Genomic DNA, 21,821 nt, shown 5'->3' with positions numbered 1-21,821 from the left:
GGTTACTGAGAAAGAAGAAAACAAAACCTAGACATATCTTAATTATGGAGTTCAAAAGGAGAGAGGTGTAAGACAGAAAATAATCAGAAGGAAATGAAACCTTTTAGAACTAGGCATGTCCCATCATTCCCTGCACACCACCTCCCTCTCCCCTCACCTCCATCCCTGGACTGGGGAGGAGAGAAAGAACTAAGGGGAAGAAAGAGGAGAGCTTAGCCGTTGGTCTATGAGCCCCCATCCCCACCTACCACCATGGGGCTGCTTCAGGGTGTGGGTGCATTGGAGTGGGGAAGTGTGGATCCACAGTGACAGATGTCCAGAGAGGCTTGGAGAGGCCAGAGAGGGGCCTGCACAGGACTCGTGCTCAGCAGCCCCACCAATGTCCATTGCACCTTCAGCTATATGGAACAATGGAGCACCGAGGCTGCAAGAGGTAATAGAGGATTTCCCAAAGGCCTCAGAAAGAGGCAGAAGGGCCAAACTTTTCCTGTGCCACAAGAAGGGCAAGGAAGTGCTGGGGGGTCCTGAAGTTCTCCTGTAGGAGGCCAGCAATAGGGACAAGGAGGGACAAGAGCGACCTCTGCAGCCCTGGTGACAGGGGGCATGGGGAGACCACGGCCCCTCAGAGGAGCAGGGACAGGGCCAGTGTACCAGGCAGGACAAGGCACACTGCAGCAGCTGAGGCTCCATATGAAACATGAGGCCAAAAAACCAAACACGGAGACCAAGTAAGGCCAAAAGAACGGGCCACTACTTCTCATCACCACCACAGTAATGTCGGCAAAAGCCATTCTCTCTCGTGCCTCTTTAACCAGACGTAACATAAACCCCAGAAAAGAGAAGTGAGGCAAAAATGAAAGGAAATCCAGAATGAGACTGAGTTTTAAATCGGGAATGAAGTGACTGAGAAATCATTGAATTAGACCGAATTTGCTTGGAAGTGACCAGGTAACTTGTTTTTTTTTTTCCAGGTATGGGAGCTGGTGATTGAACCCAGGACCTTGTATGTGGGAAGCCGGCACACAACCACTGAGCCACATCGGCTTCCCCAAGTTGTTTTTTTTCATTTGTTTGCTTGTTGTTTGTTTTTTTGTTTTTCGAAGCCACTGGGGACCCCAAATGTGGGAAGCAGGTGCTCAACACTTGAGCCACGTCGGCTCCGGACCAGGTAACTTTTATCTTGCATCAGACAGATATGGGTTTAGGGCCTAAAATTAAGCTCTGCAATTGAAAATAGTTTTGCTCCTTGCCATCCAAATCTGTGAGTGTGGAAGAATACCGTCCAGTGAGTGAAATGAGACCCAGGGCTCTGACTGCCTCGTGCTCCCCCGGTGCTCTGTTTCTCCTTTCTTCCCTCCCCTTCTGGGGTTTTGCCCGTAGGACCCTCTACGGAGAACCTGGTTCAGCCCCACCGCACACGTAGGATGGGGCCAGGCTTCCGTGTGTGTGTGTGTGTGTGTGTGTGTGTGTGCATGTGTGTTTGGGGAGTGGGCTCCACTTGTGTGACACGGGACTGCTAAAATCAATTTAGGAACTCCCAGGAATCCCAACCAGGTCAGGTCCTGGGAAACCACCACGGACTGGCTGAGGTGGGGACGGAGGCTGCTACTGCAGCTCAGCAGGTTGCGTCCTCCCTGCCATGGAGCAGCCCAAGGCCCTAACAAGACCCCTAGGTCAATCAGTTTCAGGGGATCCCAGGAGCAGCCAGAGTCTTTCATTGCTTCAGGGAGAAAGAGGGAAGAGCCACGGTCCCCCCGATTTCCTGGAAGCTCTGCCTGCCAGTTTCTAGAAGCTCCTAGGCTGGAATGTGGCTCCTTTGAAGGTGTATAAAGGGTGGACTTAGTCCAGGCTACGTATCCTGGGAGTCTGGGGGGCTCCCGAGTGACTGGGGAGCAGGAGGTGAAGGCCTAAGGGAGCCGCGCTGCCTTCGATCAAATGAACAGCAATGTCCCACCTTGCAAGGGTGTTTTAGATCTGATATCTGCTTAACCTATGCTTATGATATTATTATCCTTATTTTTCATATGAAAAAATTGCGAAGATGACTTGCCTAAGGTCTTGCAACTAGAAAGAGGTAGAACAGGATTTTCACACTTGGCACTCTGCCCTGCATCCTGCAGCTGCCATGATGGAGGATACCCAAGCAGAGTTTTCCTAAGCCAGCCAGGAAAGCCGAAAGCAAAGGAAAGCAGGGGATTGGTAAGGGTCACGTGCCCCCGGCTGGCCACTGTGCCTGCAGGACAGTGTCCCTTTAAGAGCTCAATACAGGTGTGGGTCCAGAACCACACACAGTTTCAGTTTTGGCAGCAGCATCCAGTGCCCAGCTGGCAACTTCCAGAGAGGCAGAGGCCACCGACTGGCCAGCAGGCAGTGCCTCTGAAACCCGGTCAGCAGGAGAGAAGGAAGTGGCTGAAAGTAAGTGTGTCTTCTCTGGGATCTCTGGGATCTCTAGATGGGATGCCATCTGAGAAGGGTTGAGGACGGTGGCTCAGGTAATTCCCAGCTTTCACAACTCCCAGCCTCATGGAAAGAGGGGTGAAGAGGACGAGGAAGGCAGCCTAGGGGACTGTGGGGTGGGGAGTGGGCAGGAGACGTGCATATGGGAGCGGGATGAGTAAGGACCCACATGCGTGGAAGTCCCCAGCCCTTCTCTGCAAAATACCAGCAGAGATGAAGAAATGTCTGTGGTCAGCATAGGTAGCGTTTCTCTTTAGGTTTGGCTCCTGAATTCCCTACTAATTCCTCTACTGTTTATTAACTGTGTGACCTTAGGTAAGTCACCTAATTAGTCTTTTAGCCTCAGTTTCTTAATCTGTAAAATGGGACTATAAATAGCCCTGTCTCTCAAGGTTGATGTGAGTTTCAAAAGAGGAAAAATGTGTGAAATTGCTATGTAGCCGCTAGAGGAAATTAGCCATTGTTTGCTAGCTTTCAGTTTAGTTCAATTAATCAAGGATTTATTGTACATCAGTTAGACCTGGACACAGATAATAGAAATAAAGTGACTGGCACATAGTGAGGACTTTTCTAGGCTTTGAAGTTTCCCACTGTAAGCTGGCTGGCGAGGGCAAGTTCAGCCCCTTTCGTTCTGGGCTTCTGAGAGGCTCCTAGATGCTTTCCCATTTCCACCCATTTATCATGCTGCCCTTTTTGCACGTGGGAAACATGAGGGCCTCGCCAAGTAACTGAGTAAGGTGGGGCAGCACCAACTTCCCAAGCACAGCAGCGTTCCCCGCATCCTGGGACCCTCCTGGTTCTGCGGACAGTGGGCTCCAGACACGGGCTTCCCCTCGCCTCTCCATCCCCTTGCCCTCCCTGACTGCCAGCTGTGGGGTTGCTGGCACAAGAGCCGCAGCTGTGCAAGCTCTGTTCGCCCCCACCCCCATGGCTTCCCCAGTTCCTTTGTGGACCTGCCACCATGCTTGGGACGCCCCAAACTGCTCACTCCGTTTTGTTCTATGACCCACACCATCACCTTCTCCCTTCACTACGGGAAATTATAGCCTCCTTAATATCAGTAGGGGGAATGTGCCAATTTCAGGGGTGGGGTAAAAGGCAGCTCTCTGATGAATGGGAGTTGAGGATCTGCCACGATCTGGAACTGGAACTCTCCATCCGTCCTTCTCCCTGACCCTGGATGTAGTGATGTTTCAGAGAGAACATGGAACCAGGCATCAAGAGGCCGACTAGCCCTGCAGTCAGTACCTACCCCTTGTGCCCCTAGACTTCTGTGGGTTCGTTTTATAAACAGTGAGACACTATCAGCTTTCATTTGGTAAACCCACTCAGGAAAGGGTTTTCACATTTCATCATTTCATTCCCACCTGAAACAAATTTGAGAGGTAGTTAAGGCAGGGATCGTGATCTCCCTTTTTACAGTTAAAGAAACTAAGACTCTGTGAGCACATGCAAGTGGTTAAAGGTCACCTCCAGTGAGGACATTTTGGCGCCATCATTTTGATATGATCATGGGGGCTTAAAAAGAACAAAATTACTCTTGCCCATGCATTATACTCAGCAGGGACCCTCATCTATGTCTCACCCTCACCCTGGGTGGGCTGGCGTCCCAGCACCACTGGCATTGGCACTGTGTAATGGAGTACAAAGAAGCTTTGACGTCAATTCACCCAGTTACGGAAACAAATGTAACATAGCTGCACACTGACAGCAGCTAGTATTATTTTTCAGGAAGAAATTTCTCTGTTGGCACCTACCTTTGGGTCTAGGTGCCTCTCCACGGGACCCGCCTTTCCTATGGAAAGCAGAGAGGGAGAGGAGATTATCTGCTCCTTCCTTTCCTGGCAGCTTCTTCTCAAAGTCAAGACCCTCCAGGACATAGGATAGTGACGGAGTCAATATTCTTGATCTTCAGTGCCTGCATTTGAATTCGACCTCAGTCACTTACTAGCTATGTAGCCTTGAGCAAAGTTCTTACCTCTCTGTGCCTTAATTTTCTCATCTATGAAATGGGATTGCCCATTTCATCCTACCGCCTAGGGTTGCAGTGACAATTGAATGAGTTAGCACAAATAAAGCACCTGGAAAGAGCTCACTCTGTGTTAACTATACATACTATTCCCCACTTCTATTCCATAACACTTGCCTCTTCTTTCAGGCCATGCTTGCCCCCAGTCTGCAAAGAACACCCAGCAAACCGACTGTTTTCCTCTCACTCTGGGTCAGGGAAAAGGAGGGCTGTGTTGATTTTTAAAAGCAGAGTGGAAAGGAACTAATATTTTTATTAGTACCTCTGTAAGAGGTACTGTTATCTCCAATTTACAGGTGAGAAATCTGAGGGTTGAAGAGTTTAAATATCCTTCACCAAATCACACAGTCATCAAGTGACAGAGCTAATAGCCAAGTTTAGGAGTTCATGTTCATAGCAACCATGCATGAAGGTCAAGTGCAAGGCCCCCACCTCCTGAGGTTGAGTAATTGTAACCCTACAGTTAAAGAGCACTTTCTATTTTAAGGACTTCATACAAAGTGCTTATACTTTATACTAAGTATTTCCATAAACATTCTCTCACTATTGTGCCTTCCATATTCTGCCACCTGCCCTAGCCCTTCATGCTGGTGGAGTCCAGGATTCTTATCCCCATTTCACATTGAGAAGACTGAGCTAGTATATTTTGCCCAAGTGGTAGAGCTCTACTAATAGTCCAAGGCAAAGCAGTATGCTGGACTCCTGGGTTCACATCAGACCTTCAGTTACCTCTTCATGAAACTGCCCCCTCGGGTGCTCAGAACCAGGAGGGCATTTGGCAAAGTGAGAGAAACCAGCCCTGCCTTTGTCCCCTCTGAGAAAGGGTGAGACATAACCATCTCCAATCCAATCGGTCTTTGCTGAGCACCCTGTCCTTGCCACGTGTCCTCATGCAAGGCCCTCTGGGGAGGAGAGATTAATCACACTTGGTCTCTGATTTTTAGAAAGTCACCATTTGGTAGAGGGGATGAGAAAATTTCTGTGCATTGAGGCAGAATGGGCTGGATTCAATCCAGAGGTTCTAAGTCATTGTTAAAAGCCTTTTTAGAAAACCACAAGGCTTATTCTGAGAGCTTTACAGAGCTGTCAGTTCAAATGCTTGACTTCTGTTTATGTCTTACCATAAATCAGGTCAATTTTGACAGAGATGGGACCAGAGAGTACTGGATCTTTCTAGTTCAGACATTCTCAGGACTCTGACTATTCTCTTTCTTTTTTTTAAGATTTATTTTTATTTATTTCTCTCCCCTTCCCCCCCGCCCTCAGTTGTCTGTTCTCTGTCCATTTGCTGCGTGTTCTTTTTTGTCCGTTTCTGTTGTTGTCAGCAGCATGGGAATCTGTGTCTCTTTTTAGTTGTGTCATCTTGCTGCGTCTGTTCTCCGTGTGTGCGGTGCCATTCCTGGGCAGGCTGCACTTTCTTTCGCGCTGGGCGGCTCTCCTTACGGGGCACACTCCTTGCGCGTGAGGCTCCCCTACGCGGGGGACACCCCTGCGTGGCAGGGCACTCCTTGTGCACATCAGCACTGCGCATGGGCCAGCTCCACATGGGTCAAGGAGGCCTGGGGTTTGAACCGCGGACCTCCCATATGGTAGACGGACGCCCAAGTCTGCTTCTCACTATTCTCTTTTCATCTCCCTGCCCTCTGCAGTTCTGATTTCCTTCTCCTAACGTGGTCTTTACCTGGAGTCTCTCCCAGACTCCTACTACTTACATAAACTCCTACATAAACTCTCTAAATTTCCTTCCTGTCACTCCTAAATCTGAGGCCCCTCTCGATCACACAGACTGCTGTCCCTCCCTCAGTGATTTTGTGGTTTCTGGGCTCCTTCACCTGTGGGGAGATGAGAGTGACAATCCCAAATGGTCTCAGGCAGTGCCTCTCCTGAAAGTAGGGGAAAGGGCTGTTCAGGCCAAGGAAAGCCCCCTACCCCAGCCAGACCAGCCACCCCCACTCCTCTGGGCTCTCGAGCTTCCTGCTCCTCCAAGTTCACACTCACCAGAAGAGTCAGAAACTGCCAGCTTGGCTACATGTGCCCTTAGCACATGCTCTGTCTGTCCTCTGTGAGCCCCAGCTATTGGGAGAGCCCCACTGAGCTCTGCTGTGGGCCAAGCAAATGAGGAGGCCAGAACGGCTCTGGGGTTGCCAAGCCATTGGCTCACCAGAAGCCAGGCCAGGACTTGGGCCCAGGACACCCTTCTCACTTCCCATATCAGGAGAATCACAGGTTTGGACTCAAAGAAGTCACTCTAACTGAAGGGGAGTTAGCTAGGTTAATTTTATAAGGAGACAAACTTCTTCAGCTCAGCCTACACCCCTGCCTCCATCCGCATTCATGTACACATAAGATATGAATATATCAGGGACGCTAACTGGACAAGAGAATAATCTTGAATATAATAGCCTGACCAGTGGAAACATAACTCCTAGTTTTAGGACCAGAAAAAGGGTCTTTGTGCATGATATATTAACATCCATTTATTGCACATGGAAGAGGCCCCTCTGCTCATTCAAGGAATGATAACGGTGTAGCAGTTTCAAATTCCATTCTGCTGTGGGTCTTGGACCCAAAAATCCCTCTAATCTTTAGATGTCCTATCTGCAAAAGAAAGATAAACATACCTACTTCTTGGGTTGCTTTGGTCATATATGAAATCACTGAAAAAAAAAAGGAATCTAGCAAAACATCTGGTATTTCATAAGTGCCCAGTAAATGTTACTTTCCTTCCTTCCTTCCTTCAGCCAAACTAGCTCCAGCCACCCTGGAACTGGACTTCCTAGAGGCTGGAAGTCTAGTTTTGAGAGGAAGGGGTCTCTAAAGATTCTCAAAGCACAGGGTCCTTTCAGTTACCAAATTTTAGCTTTGGACAAAGAAGCTTCCCGACCCAGAGAGCATGGATGCCCTCTCCCTCTCATCATCACCACTGGGACTGGACTCTACACTTGCTTGCCAAGGTCACCCTCTGCCAAATTTGCCTTCCCAGCTGGGCATGGCCTTTGTTCTCCCCTGTGTTAGGCCATGCAAATGGTAGTGAGTGGACAGCTCCATGTGGACATGCACAGCCATCCAAACATTGAACAAGCGGAGAGGAAGCCTGTGCCGAAGTCGGGACCCCCACCTTGGAAAAGCTGGCATTTGGCTTGCCAGGCAAGTCACCTTGCCAATCAGGACTACATCCCCCAACTCATCTATGGGAAGACCCACTCCTGTCTCACAGAAATATTAGGAAGCTTGTTTATTTTGAGATGAGAACAGGGTTGAGAACCAAGGAAAGACACTGCCAGATGGGGCTCTTAAAAGTAAGTGCCATTTTGTCCTCTCACCTGTGACGGCACCCAGAGTCCGCACGCAGGGAAATGGTAGAGTCCCTGGTACCTTGCAACTTGCCCCCTGCCCCCGAACTGTTCCAGGACAGACTTTCCACCTGTCCCATGGTGACCCGTGGTGTCCACTCAGATGTCCTCCCAGCCCCCAGCATCCCTTGAGCACATCCAGGCTGGGGCTGAGGCTCTCGTTTTTGGCTAAGGTCTCACTCCAGGAGTTAATCATTGGCCTGGAGTGAAAGGTCTGGGGTGATTAACTGGACTCAAGAGAGCCTGAAGTGGCCACTGACACCCATATCTAGCCCCACCTCCCCCGCACCACCACCACCCCGCCCCCACTTACTCTTCCAAAGAACAGGAGAAACAGAATACCTTTATCTCCACAAGGAAATGAAAGGTTTCCTTGCCGGGAAATTCCCCTAATGAAAAGAAACTACCAAGATAAACAACTCTATTGCTTTTGGCTCAGTCTAGTAAAGGGTGTCTCCAGAAGCTGGGCGCAGGGGCCAGGGTAGTGAGCTGGAGGCCTGGGAGATAATGTCCTGGACTGTGGGTGAGTCCCTCCCCTCTCCCTTGGGAGCTCCCTTATCTTTATGGGTGCTCATTACTGCGCAGCACTTGTTATCGTGGTTTTCTCCTTTTAACACTCTCTCTCGTCAATCTATTACCAAGTTTAAAGCCCCACAAAGTCCGTGGGAAAGAGCGGTCTCCTCCCTCCTCTTTTCTTAGGCTGGGCACTGGGACCCTCATCCCTCCCCACCCTGAGCTGAGTCCACACAGCGATGAGGTCCAGCTTGCTGCACCCTCTGAGTGGGGCCTTATCTTGCATTCTCATCTTTGTCTGCTCTGGCCTCACCAGGCTGCATAACAAAGGCAGACGCCTGTGATTTTCAACCCTGACCCCATCGCCTAGTCACTGGGAAACCTTGGGCAGGTCACTCAGCATCTCAGTATCTCAATTTTCATCTCCATAAAATGGTTGTGATTAAACCCACTGCCTTACTTAAAGGGAAGCTATTAGGCGCAAATGAAATAGTGTAAGTGGTAGTGCTTTGATCAGCACAGGGGCACTGCAATAACAAGGAAAAGCAGAGGTAAGCCTGTTGTCCTCGAGTTACAATGTAAAGATTGGAAGGAGTCAAGGGCATGGCTGTTGGAGTCACCCCACTCCTCCCCACCCCCTCACCCCCACCATACCCATGTAATCCTTGTGTGACATTGAAAAAGGTACTTAGCCTTTAAACTTTCACTTCCTCAGGTATGAAATGAGGATAAGAATATCCACTTCATAGGATTGATATAAAGCTTAAATCTGATAAAGCATGGAAATTATTTAGTGCAGTGCCTAGGGCATGGGAAGAGAACAATTAATGGTGGCTATCACCATTATGATTACATTTACAACCCTAATAATTATTAGCCTCCTTTTTGGATCTTAGCTGGCTCATGTGAACATACCATAAAATACACCTCCCAGGGACATATGGATGGCAGTTGAAATGGGAAGATGGGGCCACGTGTTTGTAATAACCACATGGCCAGTGAGCCCGTGAGCGGTACCTAAGATCCCAGGTGTGCCCAGGACCAGGCACACTGAGCGAGGAGAATCAGTGCCTGTGTCTCTATACCAAAGGAAGCTACAGTTTAGGTGAGAAGAAAGGAATCTGCTTATAACTAACAGGAACAATAAGCGCTGTGATATGGGTCTTTGAGCTGGAATGGGAAAGGTGGAGCCACCCACTGATTCAACAGTTTGTATGTCACTTTTTGGAGACACAAAGCCAAAAAGCTGTAGAAACTTTAATGTCACCTGGTCTTGGAAGACAGGGGCCTCATCTCCTTGTCCTTATTGTCTTTCAGCATCTCACGCAAGAGGTTGACCTGGGCGGCACAGCCCCTCTCCGGAGCCACCAGCCATGACTCTCTTCACCCTCACCTGCCTGCTGGCTGTCTTCCCAGGTGTGTCTGCCAGGTCCCAACTTCCCATGGCTCCATCCCTTTCCCCCCATCCCTCTTCCAGGATCCAGCTTCCTGGGGACCTTGAAATCAGACCCATCCCAGGGAGGTCCCTTTCAAAACATGACTTCCCTTAAGGTGGGGTCACATGGAGACAATACAGAAAGGCATCTCTGGAAAAGGATTGGTGAGAGATGGGGATCTGGGACAGGAATGGCAATTCCAAATTCCAAGGCCAGGGATTTGGTGAAAGGTCTTTACTGGGAAATAAGACCTTGATCTCTGGATCAAGCATTTCTAAGACTTGTTATGGGATTTGGGGGAAATCATTTATCCTTCCTGGCTCTCAGTATTTTTATCTGGAAAAATCTACAAGGTGTTCTTATAAATAAAAGGAAATAGCAAATGTGAAAGCATAACACTCTACAAAGGTGACATTTATTTTTATAAACAAGGAATATCACTAAAAAAAATTTCCATTCCCTTGTCTTTAAATGATCATCATTAATTTATTAAATTATAACTTAATCATGATCAATCAATCATTTTTCCCAATCCCAGCAAATATCTAGCTGTCTTTCACAGTAAATATGCCACAGAGGGCACATGTGGTAAGTGGGAAATTTCATCATCTCCATGTGAACAGTCAGGATCCCTTCAGCAGACTTTTTTTCTTTCTTTTTTTTCTTTTTTTTTTTTTGAGGTACCGTGGGCTGAGGCTTGAACCTGGGACCTTGTATGTGGGAAGCCAGTGCTCAACCACTGAGCGACATTGGCTTCCCTGAGTTGGTTTCTTCATTTGCTTTGCTCATTGTTCATTTTTGTTTTATCAGGAGGCACCAGGAACTGAACACAGGACCTCCCTTGTGGGAGGCAGGAGCCCAACCGCTTGAACCACATCCACTCCCCCTTCAGCAGAATTTACCTCCCAAGTGCCTCAGCAATCTTCTGTCTTATCTCTCCACAGTGATTTCCATGAAGAGTCCCATATTCGGTCCCAAGGAACTGAGTAGTGTGGAAGGCAAGTCGGTGTCCATCAAGTGCTTCTACCCAGACAGCTCTGTCAACCGGCATACCCGGAAGTACTGGTGCCGGCAGGGAGCCAGTGGCCGCTGCACAACCCTCATCTCCTCAGAGGGCTACATCTCCAGTGACTACGCCGGCAGAGCCAACCTCACCAACTTCCCGGAGAGCAACACGTTTGTGGTAGACATCGCCCGTCTCACCAAGAGTGACACCGGGCACTACAAGTGTGGCCTGGGCATAAGCAGCCGTGGCTTGTCCTTTGATGTAAGCCTGGAGGTCGGCCAGGGTAAGGGCCAAGCCCCCTGAGCTTCTGTGGAAACGTGGGCGGGAACTACCTCAGGTGCAGTGGCGAGGGCTTGAAGAACTGCCTGAGGGGAAGGGCTTGTGGTCCTAGCACGAGGGGAGGAAGGCTGTGGGCCCTCCCCCTCCGGAGGCAGGACTTTTCATAGCAGGAGATGGGAAAGAGACAGATGGCGCCTGAGGGGAAGGGTGGCAGCCAGACCCTTCTAGGTCTCCAGGGCCTATACCATTTTAGGGCACCAGGAGGACAACTTCTCTCTTGTATTTGTTGCAGATGAGACAAAAGCTCTGTGAGTCACTGAACCCCTAAATCCCTGCCATGAGGCAGCCTTTAGAGCAAGGCCTTGGGTCACCAGAAGGTTCCTTTTCCAATGCGTATTTGTTACCTGGGATCCACTAGCCCATCAGCACTGTCAGCATCAATGAGATGATCAGTTCTCTCCAAGAACAAGGCCCTGAGGGCACAGGTCACTGCTCAGGGTTTGTTTAAATTAGGGAAGAAAAAAATTGGAAGGATCCTTCTGACGAGGATTTAACAGTGAGTGAAAGGGCATCTTCAGAGAAGAGGACCTTAAGGGAGGAAATTTGGGAAAGATGAGGTGCTTCTAAAGATGTTTTACTTCTTTGTGATGTGTCTAACATTGTCTGCTTTGTGGGCTAAATAGAGAATTAATTCAGATGATGAGGGAGATTCATAGAGTTTCGGAATCTTAAGAGCAGAGGAGAGCTCTGTTGCTGCTTCTGATTAAGCACTTTAAGTGATTGAAGCTCACTTCTTCCAAAGCAGCCCATTCCATGTTTTGACTGTTGTAATGTTTTAGAAGCTTCCATTGCCATACGCCGAAATCCACCTCCCTGTTGCTTACACTCCTTGCCCTCATTTCGGCGTGTATTAATTTTGGCACCTGCGCTGTACAGACGCTGTGCTAGGCAGGGGAGACAGGCATGACAAATGCATCTCTACCTTCAAGGAGCTTCCAGTTTGTGGGCAAGACAGAGGGGAACATAATTAACTATACACAAGATTGGCTGTAATAAGTGATACAGATATAAGTGCCAAGAGAGCCCAGAGGAGGGAGAGATTAATGCCAGCTTGGGGAAGGCTTCAGGGAGGAGGCAGCAGTAGAGCAGTAGAGCTGGGCCTTGGAAGACACATATGGGTGTGCTCCTCTGGGGAGGGGGGCATCCTGGGGGATGAGTACTCCCAGGCTCTGAATGGGAACAACGAGCAGTCCTGTGCTGCAAGAGAGGAATCACAGCTCACCCTTCTCCCTCTCCGTCCTGCAGGTCCTGAGCTCCCACCTGGCACTCAGGTCTACACAGCAGACCTGGGCAAAAATGTGACCATCACATGCCCTTTCAAGGCTGAGAACGCTCAGAAGAAGAAGTCCTTGTGCAAGAAGTCAGGCCAGAGCTGCTCCCTAGTCATCGACTCCTTTGAGAATAAGGGTCCCAGCTATAATGAGAGGACAAAATTCAGTTTAAAGGGTACAGGGCAATTAGTGTTCACTGTCTTCATCAACCGACTCCGGCCCAGCGATGCTGGCATGTTCGTCTGCCAGGTCGGGGACCAAGAGCCCAGTGCCGAGCAGAGCTTTGCCCACCTCCAAGTGCTGAAGCCCGAGCCCCAGCTAGTTTATGGAGACCTGCAGGGCTCGGTAAATTTTGAGTGTAACCTAGGTCCCGAGGTGGCAAATGTGCCCAAATTCCTTTGCCGGTCAAGGAAAGGGGGAGCCTGTGAGGTGATCATCAATACTCTGGGGACGAGCGCTCCAGACTTTGAGGGCAGGATCATGCTCATCCTCACGAACATGCCAGGCTTCTTCAGAGTGCCGATCACGGGCCTGAAGAAGGAGGACGCGGGGCACTACGTGTGCGGAGCCCACCCCGAAGGTGTGCCCGCGGAAGGCTGGCCCATCCAGGAGTCGCAGCTCTTCATCAATGAGGGTGAGCCCCTGGAGTGGGGGAGGGAAAGGGGGAAGCAATGCAGTCAGGGAGAGCCTAGCGTGGCTTCCTTTCCCAGAGCATGAACTGTGAGTCGATTCGTCAATATTCGTCTTTCTGCCAGCAATGTCCACTCACTGACGAGCCCTGAAAGGGGTGCTGTGTGGACAGCAGTTCATACAGGAGTGTCTTAGTTTCCTAGGGCTGCTGGACCAAAGACTAACCGGATGGCTTAAAACAAGAGAAATGTCTTCTCTCACCATTCTAAGAGGTTAGAACTCCAAGATCAAGGAGCCAGCAGGGCCATGCTCCTTCTGAAATCTGTAGGGGAGAATCCTTCCCTGCTTCTACTGGTCTCTGGTGTTTGCCAGCTCTGCTTGGGCGTCCTTGACTTGGACGTGCAGCCCTGCACTGACTGCTCCAGTTTCACATGGCCGTCTTCCCTGTGTCTGTCTGTGTCTGGGTCCAAATTTTCTCTTCCCACAGGGACCCCAGTCCTATCGGATTAGGCCCACCCTGATCTAGCTTGGCCTTGCCCTACCTAATCACATCTTCAAGGTCTCTATTTCCAAATAAGGCCACATACAAGGGATTGTGGGTTAGGACTTGAATATGCCTTTTGGGGGAACACAATCCAATCCATGACAAGAAGACCTAGAAAGCACGGCTTCTGCCTGTGTTAGCGCCTAATTATACTTCTGTTATCAAAGGCCTTTTGACTGCTGTCAGCACTGAATAGGAATGTAGAGAGTGAAGGTCCTGCTTGAGGCAAGACTTGAACATTGTGTTTCAGAGAGGCACAGTGTGCCACCCCATGAGGACCTAACGTGGAATCCTAGAGCCATGGCAGGGCTTATGGGGCCATGCTCAGTGGCCCCTGAGCAGGACAGCACCCCTTCCTTCAGATTCAGATGGCAGAAGGATTGCTTAGCTTTCCTGGGAGGGCAGTGCCATAACCTCTACATTTTCTGCTCCTGTCTCTCTTAGGGTTATTTGTTATTAGCAATATCTGGCTCACTCAGCTCTTCTTTGTAGAACCATAAACATGATGAAATAAATCCCTGCTCCTTTGCACCCTGGAATACTCTACATTGAGTTGCCTTCATGAGAAGTAGCAAGCCAGTACTTGCATTTCAAAGTATCCATTGTTGGGGTTTTTCTTTAAGGGGCTCATATGCCTCATGCATCATTTATTTATATACAGCTTGGGGTCTCTCTGCATCTGTGGTCCCCCAGGCTTCTCTCTGGACCTCGGTTTTAGCTGCTTGGGGAATAGCTATCCATTTCCTCGAAATGCTCCTCAGGATCTTAAACAATTAAACTTCTCTTTGCTACATAGTTTATATTTTAAATTATACCATCCTAAATATATTTTCTTAACTTGAAGAAAATCCGACTGGTCACTTTTAGGTGATGAATAGACAAAAACATTTATAGAGGAAGATTAGTTAAGAAGCCAAAGAGAAAGGCTGATATTCTCTCCTTAAACTCCTTCCACTCTCTGCTCAGAATAAGGCAGGAAGAGGGAATGAGCTGCCCAGGCTGGTTGTTAAGGTCACAGAAGCCTGGTCCTGGGGTTCCAGCTACAGGCTCTGTGTCATTAGGAAAGTCTTTTTTCCTTTTCTGAGGAAGGTAAGGTAATTAATCTGAATGTCACTCCCCATATCCTGGCTGAAACCACAGGGCGGGGGCTGCTCAGGCTATATAAGATGATTATGGGTTGCTTTCCATCCCATCTCTCTCTGTCTGTGCTTTTAGAGACCACCATTTCCAGTGTTCCTTCTGTGGTGAAAGGAGTTGCAGGGGGCTCTGTGGCGGTGCTCTGCCGCTACAACCCTAAGGAAAGCATCGGGCTGAAGTCCTGGTGTCGCTGGGAGAAGAATCAAAATGCCCAGTGCTCAGTGTTGAGGCCGAATAATAACAAGTACATGGGCAGGCTTGCCCTGTACGAGGAGCCAGGCAACGGCACCTACACAGTCATACTCAGCCAGCTCACCGCCCAGGACGCTGGCTTCTACTGGTGTCTGACCGATGGCGATGTTCGCTGGCGGTCCAGCGTGGAGCTCAAAGTTGTCGAAGGTAAGAGCTGAACTGGCACAAGAGGGAAGGGAGGTGGTCCCAGGACCTCTCCAGCCAGCAGCAGCAGATTCTCAGTCCATTCTTCCTCCCGTCCCACCTAACTCCATGCTGCATGGGTCAGTCCTCAGGAGCGTGCCTCCCCTTGGAGGTCACGGCTTTGTATCTATAACAAGTGCTGGCGCACACCCCATATCCGTCAAAGGAGCGTACCACATGTAGCACTTCCTGTGAGCATAAGCATCGGTCTCTTTTACAGGATATCCAGCCTCAGCTGAAGTGCAGCTCTTTGTGTTGAATCTAGAAGAGAAGGGAAGAGAAAAGAAAGCAAACTGAAGTCATGCAAAGTTGTAGGTTCTGTGATAGACACTCGACTGATTCATGGCAGTCATCAAAAAGAATTATAACATAGATGTACAATTACATGTCCTATGTATTCAGCGTAAGGCATTTATTTACAATGCTGCCCAAAGAGGAAATGGGTTACAATTGTCCCCACCACAGCTACGTCCCTGCAATATCGACTGCAGGGCAAACTCCTGTGCCTATTTTTCCTCCCTCCCTGCTCCAGGAAAGCCAAACTTAAGGGTACCAGAGGATGTCACTGTTCCACTGGGAGGGACTCTCAAGCTCCCCTGCCACTTCCGTGCAAGTTCTTACTCTTACGAGAAATACTGGTGCAAGTGGAGCGAGCAGGGCTGCCGCACTCTGCCCAGCCAAGATGAAGCCCAAGCCAGGCCTTTGTCAACTGCTGACCAGAATAGCCGGGTCATCTCCCTGACCGTGAGCCCAGTCACCAAGGCCGATGAGGGGTGGTACTGGTGTGGCGTGAAGCAGGGCCACAGCTACGGAGACACCATGGCCGTCCATGTGACCGTGGATGACGGGACAAAAGGTGAGTCTCTGTGGGCAGAGCCTGTGCCCCTCAGGACCTCAGGGGTAGGACCCTCTAAGGCCCCCGCCTAATAGCTTCTCAATCAGGAGTGGCCCCTTGCTGACTCTAAGGAGTAGAGGGTGGGGAGCCGGTTTACCTTCACGCAATTTCCCTTTTTGCTCCAAATTGCATCCCAAATAAACATACAAGCTAAGTGAAAATAGCGTTACCTAGCCTTAGCTTGAAGATAAATCCCATAGGTCCCCCTTCAAACCAGAGAGCCACTATCATCTGCAATATAGTTGTGCTTCCTCCCACTACCAAAGCCTGTTCTCAGGAGAGGGTCAGATGCCTTCTTTTACAAGTTCTGGTAAAGAAACCAAGCCAACCTATTCTGTTAATGTTCACATTTTAAGTCTCTTTTTTAACTGTCACATGAAACGTTTTAGCCCTAATTTAGTCTAATGTGTCTGGGTCCAGTGGGTCTGTCAGGCTCACTGTGGGACTCACTGCCAAACCACCACCAGGGGACAGTCCTATCACACCCAGCCTGACATCGAGAATGGGTCAGCAGGCAGGCGCAGCTGGATGCAGGGTGGAGTCTCATAGATGAAAATGCGTTGGGTATTAATGGAGCAGAGATCATCTGTGAGAAGCTAGGGGAGGCCATCACTCGCCATTTCTAATGCATCCAGGGTCCTACCCCAACAGCCTTGAGCTGTAATACCAACCTGGAGATTCCCAACAAAGCCTCATTCCTTGGATTCGCTAATTGCCAGGAGAAAAAAAAACATGGGGCAAGAACCATAAGCCACCCTCCTTACCCTGCTCTGTTCCAGGATCACACGACGTCGGCCGAGCAAATGCTGCTCCCAGTGAGGGGGTGGTGGAGCCGAATGGCAGGATAATTGAGCCCAGAGCCAATATAGATCCCAGCCTTGTGGTTGAGGGCAGAAAGGATCCTGGAGCCCCAGCTGGTGGGAGCAGAGCTGTCGCAGAGGCTGGCAGGTGAGGAAGGTTTCAGGCTCGCCATGGGATGTATCCCAGAGGCCACAGAACTGAAGCTGGGCCACCAGGTCCAAGGGAGAGGGCCTGTTTGTCTCATGAACAGCAGGGGCAGCCCTTATTGCTTCTTCTTGTGCTTGGGAGGGCCCAGAGGTCCCCTCCGACCTTCTCCCCATGGCTGGATGGGTGCTATTTATAATTTAGATCAGTCTCCCAGGTCTGGGATTCAGTGAAGCTCCTGTCCTTGTCTTTGCTATACATGTGAAGCCCTCTTAGGAGAACGGAGCTAAGAAGATGTACGGGGAGGAGGGAAGCAAATCACCCTGGAGAAAAACAGGCTGGAGCCAACCTGCCCGCTCATCCAGGGACCCCCAGGTTTCCCTTCTGTTGACTGACTTAATCCTCTTTCCAGTTCTGCAGGACAAGGCGGGAGCTCCACAGTGCTGGTCTCCACCCTGGTGCCCCTGGCCCTGGTGTTGGCGCTGGGCGCCATGGCTCTGTGGGTGGTCAGAGCTCGGCACAGGAGGAACGTCGGTGAGTCCCAGGGATGCTCCCTGCCCCTACCTCCCACCCCGAGCCCTTACTTCTGGTTCAGACACACAAAGAGGAGGCTGCCACTGTCTCTTTCCTTTCATGAGCTGCAGAAAAGTTTTCTGGGAAAGGGTGGTGGGGTAAGATAAACCCACTTACACCAAATCTTAAAGTAAGTGTGTGCCGACAAATATTGTCTCTTGAAGGGCATCTCCAATTGCTCAGGATCAAAGTTCAGAGGCTGGACAGCCTGGCAAGATGATGTCAAGGTGTCAGAACACCTGGACTTTCACCGTAGTTGGGTGACTTTGGCAATTCCCCATTTCATGCCGCCATTTCCTCATGGCTCAAAACGGGGATAACAATAACTCAGTCCTCAAAGGGCTGGTGTGATAATGAAATGAGTTGCCTTGCAAGGTCAAAGAGCCACAAGCTCAGGTCAGAAATTGAGTCTTGATGTCTCAAAAGGGAGTAGGGAGGAGACAAATAATCTGAAGGTCACTTCTATTCTGCTTCAGATAATTGTCATAAATGAGGAACCAGAGACCCTTGCTCCTACCTCAGCTGTACAGTAGAGCTACAGCAGACCAGCCACAGAGGAGAGGCATGTCACTAATCGCCAATTGTTCTCACACCTGCCCGCCCACCCCCCATCTCAATGCGAATCCTCTTCCCCTCCACCAGACCGGATTTCAATTAGAAGCTACAGGACAGACATCAGCATGTCGGACTTTGAGAACTCCAGGGATTTTGGCGCCAATGACAACGTGGCAGTCTATTCAGTCAATCAAGAGACTTCCCTTGAAGAAAAAAATGGTATGTTTCCTCACTCAGGGAAATGCTCAACTCCTGGGAGAGTAAGAGCTGGTCCTGACTCTGAGCCTGGGGTGGGAATATGATGTTCTGAGGCCTAATCTATGCCCTCCTCTTCACTCAGAGTGTGTTACCACCCCCGAGAGCATCACTGAGAATGAAGAACCCAAGAAGGCAAAAAGGGTAAGGGGAGGAGGGAGAAGGAAGCTCACAGTGTGATGAGGAAATGAAGCATGAGGAACTGCAGTTAGACATCAGGGAAAAAACTACCTCAAAGTGGGGCCAATCATAGAAGAAGGAAGATGTTATATTGTAAATATTATTGAGGAGAACTTTTTGAGGGAGATGTATCTTACAGAGAAGGGATTGTTGCTGGGGTGTTGATGTGGATGAGGCTGAGGAAGAAGGCAAGCAGCATTCATAGGACTGTAAGCTTACAGGAGGGAGAGAACCTGGGAGAGGAGGAAGACAAGTACATAAAAGATAAAACCACAGGGTGGGAAGACTAAATGTCAGATGCTGATGATTAAGGGGTTACTCTTCCTAGGCTTTGGGATGCATGGACCTCAGGTCACCTGCTTCCCTTGACGTTTTGCTCAGGACCAGCCTTTGGCCTGGGCCTGAAAGACATTCGTTCATGGCAGGCAGTTTGATCATCACTAGAAGCCACCACCTTCCCCAACCAAGTGCTGCAGTCCTTGAACTCCCACCAGAGACAACCCCTGCCTTTGGGCTACATATACCTTCCTCTCCTGCTTCAAAAGGATAATTCTCTGTGCCTCTAATTCTGAGTGTTTTTATCATATCCACTTTCCCTCCCAACAGTAGAGACCCCAGCATTTGGAACAATTCAGGGGATGAATTAACTCTGGAGACAGCCCTCACATCTAGCTGTAGTGCTAAGAGGCTACCTCTCCGGCTGCTGGAGAAAGAAACGTGTAACCTGCTGTGACTGACACCAGCCTTGGCCACCTTGGCCTGTGGACTGTGTGGGCAGAGCTTCTGGGGACAGGCCCAGGCAGCAGAGGTGGTTCCACTTCATGAGTTGGAAGGAGGTAGTGAGACAAAGGGAGATATTTTTAGAGGTTTTAACTTTCTGTTTCTCAAAATAAGTCCCTGTTGGTGAGCCTGGGGGCCAGAATAAGAACAGCAGGTCAACACAGGCTTTTGCTTCTGGTGCTCTAGATTGTGAATTTAGGATACTTATTGCATGTCCTCTCTGCTGACCGCCCCCCCCACCACCACTGAGCAAAGCCCAAAATACTGACTCCTCTCTTGCTCCCTTAGTCCTCCAAGGAAGAAGCCGACATGGCCTACACTGCCTTCCTGCTCCAGTCCAACAACATGGCGGCCAACGCCCAGGATGGCCCCAAGGAAGCATAGGCAGAACGCCGGGGGCTGCCCCCTCTGCCCTCCACAATCACCTTCACAGTCACGTTGATCGCAGGGCCCTCAGCTTCAGGGCCTCCCACTGCCTGCATTCGCAACCCACCGAAGCTTTTCCTGTGTGTGCTGGTCCCCTCCCCAGTGGCATGGAGCCTGGTGTCGTTCGGGTTGGGGGTTGGGCATGGGGGCTGGGGTTCCACCCACCTGCAACTTACTTGTAAGGTGAGAGGCTGAGGCATGGAAGGGGAATTGCAGTCTTAGAGCCGACTCAGAAAGAAGAGAGAAAAGGGTGGGTGGGTAGCTAGTTTCAGAAAGGAGAGCACTTGAGGGCCTCTGTGCAGGCTTATTTTGGGATGTCAATGGGATTTTCCCTTCTTTCTTTCCTCTCTTCTTCTTTCCTTCATTCAAAACACACGTTTGAATACTTGCTAGTTTCCAGGCACTTTGCTAGACCCTGGGACTGACCTGCTGCAAACCCAACAACCAGTATTTCTGGAAACACCATGAATCCTTGGAAGCCACAACTTCTCTTGGTGCATTTGTACTCACTAAGATCTTAAATACTTGCCAGGTCTCCTCCTCTGTCCTATTTGACCAAAATAGGGACTCGGGAATCATGTAACACAGATAACACAAATAATCATAAACATACATTCTTACAAATTTATAGATGAGAAAATTGTGGTGCTGAGAGGTGAAAAGGTTTTCCCAAGAGCACCAAGTGTGATAAGTCAGTATCTGGCTCCTAGCCAGAGCTCTTTCTTCAAGGGCCACTGCTCCCTTCTTGGAGGAGAATAGGATAAAAATAAGGAGAAAGATGTAAAGGGAGGTACCACTCTCACAAACCCCATGCCTGGGAAGATGGCACTTTGCTTTTCTGTCACTCACTTGGACATAAGAAGATAAAAGAACAGACACTCAAAATCCCTTATAACTGAGGAGTTCCAAAGAGAAGAGAAGGCAAGAGGCTGTTGAGGGTAGCAGGGAGAGGCTGATTTCACAGAGCTAACTAAGGTTTAAGGTCTTTTTCCCTCTGAACTCTGTACTTCAACCTGTTTCTACAAGCTGGCACTTGCTAACAAATCAAAACTGTGACTTAATTCATTAATAATTAAAGACTGTGATTGCCACCAAAGAGGCTAAGATTGCATTTTTCCCCCATACCTTCTGCTTCCCAGTCAGCCTTTGCTTTGATCCCACTCTTAGGCACCCAAGGACATGTGTCTAAACCAAAGGCTGCCCCACCTCCAATGCTGGGCTGAGGGCGACTGTGAGAGTGCCCAAAAGTGAGATCAAGATTATCTTCAACAAAAGAATAGTTTTGAATCTACGCCAGTGGTCAAGACCTCAAAGCTCTATACTAAAGAACACAGTTAAGCATACTTTATATTGGAATAAATTGAAAGCAGGTATAGCCAGCGTTCCTCTTGAGAATGAAAAAAAAAGTCTTGGTAAAATCTCCATGGGATATTTCACCTTAAATCTCAGACCTTCCTGAGTACCCTCCAAGGTCAAGAAGCTGCTAATTAAAACTGAAGTAAACAAATGAGTTAACTTACTCTCCAGGATTATTAACTGGAAGTGAGTTAAATAATAACTTAGATTTTAGAATAGTTGATCCAAAGTCTCTTTTGGAGGATGGTGATTAGTAGGAACTACTAAGGCTGTTGCAAGGTTCTGGCACTAAACCATGTTAGCTTATATGGAAGGTTCAAACTGTCTATGGGCAGCTCTACCCCACACCACCCTGCCCTTAGACTCCTCAGGACCCCGTGTCTGGGGGGTTTTCTCTGGAAAACCATTCCCCCCAGTCTTCCATCCTTCCTAATGAGGGGCAGAGCCATTGCTTCCACCCAGGCCTGGAACATAATGCTTCAGAAGCTGTGTGCCCCCCCAGCCTGCCCTTGCCCAGGACTCAGCCTTCAGTTATCTTCGGGTCTCCACTCCAGCCCCCCTGACTGGGGTGTCCAGTGCAGATTCCCAGGGCCCCAGCCTAGGCAGAGGCTTGGGCTCCTCCATATCAGGAGAGACGGTTCTCAGGAATGTTTATTTCTCTGTTCTCTATCATGGGCGTGCATATCAAGCTTTTCTTGGAATAGGA

General features: G+C 49.4%; 1 protein-coding gene across 3 annotated transcripts; it reads left to right on the top strand.

The window, feature by feature from the left end:
- The first annotated feature begins 2,175 nt into the window (after positions 1–2,175).
- Positions 2,176–20,855, top strand: PIGR (polymeric immunoglobulin receptor). Of its 3 annotated transcripts, none has more exons than XM_071207698.1 (11): positions 2,176–2,492; positions 9,670–9,768; positions 10,733–11,077; positions 12,379–13,038; positions 14,794–15,114; positions 15,683–16,006; positions 16,825–16,993; positions 17,403–17,524; positions 18,206–18,337; positions 18,459–18,517; positions 19,622–20,855. In XM_071207698.1, the coding sequence occupies exons 2-11, from the start codon at positions 9,726–9,728 to the stop codon at positions 19,715–19,717; spliced, it is 2,271 nt and encodes a 756-aa protein (XP_071063799.1). In that variant the 5' UTR covers positions 2,176–2,492; positions 9,670–9,725; the 3' UTR covers positions 19,718–20,855. The 3 variants fall into 3 exon arrangements, with proteins under 3 accessions (XP_071063799.1, XP_004470111.2, XP_004470112.2); XM_004470054.5 differs by having other exon boundaries at positions 2,178–2,415; XM_004470055.4 differs by lacking the exon at positions 2,176–2,492 and adding an exon at positions 8,305–8,362.
- The last annotated feature ends 966 nt before the right edge of the window (positions 20,856–21,821 follow it).

The sequence above is a fragment of the Dasypus novemcinctus genome, chromosome 13, assembly GCF_030445035.2.
Source record: "Dasypus novemcinctus isolate mDasNov1 chromosome 13, mDasNov1.1.hap2, whole genome shotgun sequence".
NCBI classification, from domain to species: domain Eukaryota; kingdom Metazoa; phylum Chordata; class Mammalia; order Cingulata; family Dasypodidae; genus Dasypus; species Dasypus novemcinctus.
Note: the sequence above shows the minus strand (reverse complement) of the source record. Positions and strands in the feature narration are given on the sequence as shown.